This window comes from Hippocampus guttulatus, chromosome 7, assembly GCF_054856545.1.
Source record: "Hippocampus guttulatus isolate MCC_2025c chromosome 7, RoL_Hgut_1.0, whole genome shotgun sequence".
Classification (NCBI taxonomy): Eukaryota; Metazoa; Chordata; class Actinopteri; order Syngnathiformes; family Syngnathidae; genus Hippocampus; species Hippocampus guttulatus.
In genome coordinates, this window is record NC_141267.1 from 21,945,259 (window position 1) to 21,951,678 (window position 6,420).

General features: G+C 46.3%; 1 protein-coding gene across 2 annotated transcripts; it reads left to right on the top strand.

Moving 5' to 3' along the window:
• Positions 1-119: 119 nt before the first annotated feature.
• Positions 120-5,898, top strand: c1qtnf7 (C1q and TNF related 7). 2 transcript variants are annotated; one of them, XM_086115359.1, is made up of 3 exons: positions 120-686; positions 3,039-3,263; positions 4,678-5,898. In XM_086115359.1, the coding sequence occupies exons 1-3, from the start codon at positions 614-616 to the stop codon at positions 5,304-5,306; spliced, it is 927 nt and encodes a 308-aa protein (XP_085971485.1). In that variant the 5' UTR covers positions 120-613; the 3' UTR covers positions 5,307-5,898. The 2 variants fall into 2 exon arrangements, with proteins under 2 accessions (XP_085971485.1, XP_085971484.1); XM_086115358.1 differs by lacking the exon at positions 120-686 and adding an exon at positions 1,657-2,028.
• Positions 5,899-6,420: the final 522 nt, after the last annotated feature.

Genomic DNA, 6,420 nt, shown 5'->3' on the forward strand with positions numbered 1-6,420 from the left:
CATTTGTTATTTGGCCTCGTTTTATATTCCCCCCTGAAATCAGAACTAAAAACTGAAAAGAAGAAGTTGAACAGATCCCGAAGCAAAATATCGGGAACTCATGAGAATTCAGAACCGACGTAGGATTTGCATCCCTTGTGCTTGACAGCTGAGTATATCACCTCTGTTTGATTCTGAACCGAATGCCCATTTCAAATAGCTCAAAGTTCACCTTTACGAGGGACCGAAGACGACCAATGTAGCGGCAAATGACGGCTTGCTTACGGTGCTAATGCTAGCTTAGCATTGCTAGCGCTGCTACCTTGTTGAAGCTGGATTTGAGGGGCGTGGCTTTGGTCAGAGACTCTTAATTGTCCTTGTGAGTAGGAATGTGTGACACAAGAGAAGACAAGCGCTACACACACTGGATGGCGTCTCGAGTGCGTCTGCATATTCTGCATTGATGACGTCAGCTCACTTCAGAACTTGAGTGAGGCACAGAGAAGGGAGCGGATCCGGGCCGAGGGGCGGGCGGGATGGAGGGTGGATTCCATGGAGGGAGTCCATCCAGCTGCTTTCGCCGACTCTCGACAGGACGCCGTCAGCAGAAGCAACGCTTGCACATGTCTGACGGATGCAAAAAGACCAGGAACATGTTTGCAGAATAAGAGTGGAAGCGCTGCACATGAACAGCTTCCACATGGCGGGTAAGACTGGTTCGCCGCTCCTATGGTGGATCGGATCATCCACTGGCAATCAGTGCGTACGTGTGCGTGTGCAGGAGATTTTGCCATTAACTGTACTCATGGCCGCGACTGGCTCGGATTGTGTTTTTTGAAAGTCGAGCCGTGAATAATTGTGATTGTTTAAAAGGTTTGACTGTTGCCACTCCCAGCTAGAGTTTACTCTGAAAGTAAAGATAATTCAAAGAGAATTACACGGTGCATTGAAAAAAACAAAAAAAAAAACTCCACTAGCCTAATGCTAGCACACAATGCCAAACACCATAGACAGGCTAGTGAACAATATTCAGTCATATATTCTTTATCCACTGTGGGGAAAAAACACTATTACTATTCATTTAAAAGTTCTGTCACTGGGGCTGAAAGAGGAATAATTTGTGAAGGAGCAGCATCATGTCCATTGAAGTGAAGTAAAACAAAATGGCAAAAGGAGTTTCATTACTTCACATTGCATTTTTCTTGCAAAGGTTTGAAATTTGAACTTATTTACACAAGAGAGAAATGTGAGAAAATGGATTATTGGCATATTGACTGAGGAACGGCGAGTTGAGATGCGGGTGTTTTGAGTAACGAGTATGATCATGGAACAAATTAAACTTGCATCTCAAGGCACGACTGGCTGTACGCTAAATGTCATTTGATGGCACCAAAAGGAGCATATTTCAAAATGTTTGCGTAAGCCGAGGTTGTTCCTAGTCCAATTTGACCCGTGTTCGCAAAAATGGATTTGAGATTTACAAGGAAAATGTTGGTCATGCTGGGAATTGCAGAACAAACAGCAGCTGTATCGAAAGTAAGTTTAAAATTCTTCCGTCAGCACCGTGTCTGGTTGACAAGAGTCAAGAGTCATGGTTGCTTCCTTGAAGCAAGAACGATTTTTAGTCTTTAGCTAAGTCCAACTAAGTACGATTCAAACAAAACACAAACTCGTTGTTGTAGTTTCCGTGCGTGTTTCTTGAGGGATGGCCATCACCAAATGCTGACATCATCAAAGCTTTGGAGGCGAACGCTCAGGCGGGGTTTCATTCTTCAAAACCGCACTGACGCCACCGCAAGGGCTCCGGGTCAGGAGCATTTTGTTCGTGCAACGCTTACTTCCTGTTTTTGTGCAGACCCACTTGTCCAGCGTGACCATTTGATTTACGCCTGATGGGCTGTTTCCCTTCTCCGCCCATTTGTTGCGGTTTGATCCATTTTGGGCAAACATGCGAATACCAAACGGCTGCAACCTCCGCGCTCTGGTGGACAACCGCATGCTTGCCAGACAAACCGGATCAGAGCCCAGCTGTGTTGCAACTCACACACGGTGGGGATTTTTAATTTTTTTTTTCCTCGTGAGCAACATTCCCGTTTGGCTTTCTGTCTGCACAAGTGCAACCGCATGCCGAGGTTCCCCTGGACAGACACGAAAATAATGCCTGGCGTGATGTCATCGCTCAGGAATGTTTTGGCACGGGGATCAGAGTTGGCTCGTGGACAAGAGGTTTCAATTTTGAGGTCTCCCGACTCTCACGCACGCACAGAAAAGCCCGTGGGCAATTGAGAAGATGAGAATGTGAAAATGAGTCAAGCCGCAGTCTTCTCATTGTGAGACTCACATCTGGTCTCTTACGAATTTCATCGGCAAATTAGATTCGCTGACGAAATTGGCTATACAGATCCCTGATCCATATGTCACACCAGAACCTAAACGTTGCAAGACATAAACAAGTAGGGAGTTTCCATAGGTGGATGCGTAAGTTAGTCGCGAGGTACGGTAGGTTGGGAAGTGAGAAAGCAGGTGGGAAGATGTGTTTATAGGTTCATAGAACATTTTCTACCTAAGACAAGATAATACGTAGAGATAGTCATCAACGGATTAACGGGTTGCTGAGTATCCAAAGTAGTAGTGGTCGGATGGTATCGCTAACCCACGTCGTGGTCTTTACCTCAGAGTTTGGGCTACAGTTAGCTAACATTCTGTTCCTGTCAAAGGGGGCTAAGGTTTGTAGTTAGGTTAGTCGTGACGTACTGTATGTTGTTTAGGTAGCTAAGGAGAGAACATGTTCCTTTAACCGGTGATAAGTACCGGTAGCTACAGGGTAGGTGAGTAGGTAAGTTGGTCATCAGTCAGTCACTCGGTCCATAAGTGGGAGGGAGGCATTGGGGCGAACGAGGAAAGCTGCAGTAGGTTGGAAGATACGTTTCTATCGTCGGGACGTTTGTAGCCAGAGAGATAGCATTGTCTATGATTGGTTGATGAATAACCGAGCAACCTCGGTAAGTTATTTTCGTCCCATGTTTTTCCAACAGTGTCTTTGTTGTTTGACTGTGCAGATGTGAAGATGTGGGCCTTGATGGGAGCCGTGTGCCTGTGCCACTGTGTCACCGGACAGCTGCTGAAAGGAGCGCCGCGTCTCCTCTGCAGCGTACCAGGGGCGCCGGGACCACCCGGCAAGCCCGGCCCGGGCGGGACCCCGGGAGCAGATGGGAACGCGGGTGTCCCTGGCAGAGATGGCAGGGATGGCAGGGCGGGGGAGAAGGGACAGAAGGGAGACCCAGGTATAATATCCAGTGCACGCGTGTTCAGTTTCCATATGGTTTCAATTTCACGCCACTATTATTATTAGAAAAGGTGGGCCTGCGTAAGCCTAAATAATTACGTTGTCATTCAACATGCGTGTTTACGGCTTCGTACAGAGTTATTTTTATTGAGGCAATGGCAACGACAGCTGTTTCCCATGAAGCATATATTTCACCTTAACACGCTAAAAACACTCGGCGAGTCGAGGTGTTCAAAGGCTGCTCGCTTGCAGCGTATTCATTGCATGAAAAGAGGCGGCTGGAGAACAGATCGTTTGGCCCATGCGTCGAGTGATTCAAAATGTCAACATGGCCGCCTTCCCAGGTGATTTCATGCATGACACCGCGTTGGGGAGATGTGTTTCCGTTGTGTTCTTTAAATAGCCAACCAGTGCGGAGACAACTCAGGTGTTAAAGGGGATACGGTTTGGTAACTTGGCATTTTTTAATTGCCGGTGCAGTACACAGGCAGTTGGGTCTCTGCTTACTTCGTCCCGCCTCCACACCAAGTTTGAAGTAGCCGGCAAGAAAGGCTTTTTTTTTTTTTTCAGTTTTGCCGTGTTAGCCCTCAGCAGGCGGTATCGTTTCTCTGATGGCAACGGAGAAGTGTCTGTTGTTGGGGTGCCTGGAAGCCTGGCGGATCCTCATGGCTCTGCAGTGCTTGGTCTAGCTGACCTGAATATTTGAACGGGTGGTCAAACCCTGGTGGTCTCAATGGTCATGCGTCCCCTCAAGAAGTACTCCGTGGCATGGGTGTCAAAGTTTCTAAGCAACCTCAGAGTGAGATTTTTTTCAGTCTCTAAGCTTTCTGAGATTGTAAAACCCTTGGTTGACCTTCTTTACCAGAGTGGTGAGGTGGCGTGAGGATGACAGATCCAGGGTAAATACGGTATGTGCTATCCACCCTCTCCTCCTGGATCCTATTTAAGTCGGGTATAAAAAAGATCCTCAGATTTTTTTTCATGAAGAAATCCACTATGACCTCCTTCGAATCGGAGGTGTCATCACTCAGATCAGACTTACAGTACCACTGTTATGTTGTCAGCAAACTTTAGAATGATGTTGAAGTCTGCAGCTATGTCTAGTCATGGATGTAGAGGGAATGCAGCAATAGCTCAGCACAGAGCCATGGGGGACCCCGGTGTTGATGGTGAGTGAGAATGACGTGCCGTCATCCTCACGCAACACCTGTGATCAGCCGGTCAGGAAATTCAGGACTAACACTCAACGGCTAACAACTTTTTGAGGGAGTCATTTATTTGTTTGTCTTACAAATTGTATTTCATCATAATCAAATCACAATAACTTGACATTAAATAGTTTTTTTAATGAAGAATTGTCAGATGGATTTCCCCTCAGAACTGAATGCTAATGCGAGACTTTTGTGTTTCAGGTTTAAAGGGCAGGGTTGGCCCCACAGGTAAGATCGGTGAGCGAGGTGAGCGAGGGCCTACGGGTAAACGAGGTCCCGTGGGGGAGAATGGAGGTGAAGGCCCTCCGGGCCCTCTGGGTCACAACGGCGAGAAAGGACAAAAGGGCCAACGTGGCATTCGCGGGATGCCGGGACAATGCAAATGCGGGAGCCTCACACCAAAATCAGCTTTCTCTGTGGGCATCACCAACAGCTACCCGACAGAGAATACACCCATTAAATTCAACAAGGTCCTCCTCAATGAGGGGGGCCATTACAACCCCCAAACGGGCAAGTTCATCTGCGCGTATCCCGGCATTTATTACTTCTCCTACGACATCACCCTGGCCAATAAACACTTGGCCATCGCTCTGATGCACAACGGACAGCATCGCATCAAAACCTTCGACGCCAACACGGGCAACCACGACGTGGCTTCAGGTTCTACGGTGATGTTCCTCAACGCCGAAGACGCCGTGTGGCTTGAGATCTTTTACCATGACCAGAATGGTTTATTTGCCGACCCGGGCTGGGCGGACAGCTTGTTCTCCGGCTTCTTGCTCTACGCCGACACAGACTATTTTGACACACTGGCAGCAGACTACGCATAAGCAAAAGTGAGAATCAAGCTAGGCTAACAAGCTAATTACTCTGGCCTTAATGGTTCAATCATGTATGACAGACTATTTTTCAGAGGATTTGTGTTATTACTGTAGTTCCTCAAATAGTGACCGGCCCTCTGTGTCATTGCCTGTGTGGGTTTTCTCTGAGTTCTTCGGCTTCCTCCCAGATTCCATGCATGGTAGGTTGATTGAAGACTCTGAATTGTCCGTATGTCGGCCTGTATGTAAGTGTGAATGGTTGTTTGTGTACATGTGTGCCCTTCAATTGGCTGTCAACCAGTTCGGGGTGCACCCTGCCTTTCACCCTAAGTTAGCACGGACAGGCTCCAGCAAATCCATGTCGCTGGTAAGGATAAGCGGTACAGAAAATGGTGGGATGGATTGTATGGACTGGAATATGAGCCACCAGAAAGCGAATTTGAATAATTTATATTTGAATTTGAATCGCTAATCTTTTATGCATTGAAAAACTGAATTCAAATTACATTCCATAAATTAACTTTATATTGTTTAATTTGAATCATTGCATTGAAAAACTGAATCGAATTGTACAATTTGTATGTATTAGTTTGGAACCAAAGTCCAATAAACTTCAAACTGAGTTCAAAATTATGAAATCATTTCATTTACTCTGAAACTATTTGATCCTCACTGAGGATGCAACTCTATATATTTTCACTTTCCGATCACTTCAAGCAAGTCAATTCTCCAAATAAAGATTCAAATGAGCTATGACAGACATCCGGGTACTTAGGATACAACAATCCATACAAAAATGCAGAAGATGTCCTTGTTCAATTAGCACTTGGATGAACAAACACACCCCCCCCCCCCACACACACACAGTCTTGAAATACTGTACATATAAGTGTTGTTTATATTGAGAATCATTCTTCCAGACCCAAAATTACTTGACGGAACCTTTTGAGGACAATGTGGCTTCTCGCTTTCCGTAGTAAAGTGGAGCGGAATAGAGCGTCGTCATGTTACTAGGCAGCAGGAGGGGGAAAAAAGTATTTAGTGTAGGCGGGTTAATTTACGCAAGAGCGAATTGCAGAGCATGGTTTCGTGACTGACTGTTGTCAGCAGCCAATGTGAGCTC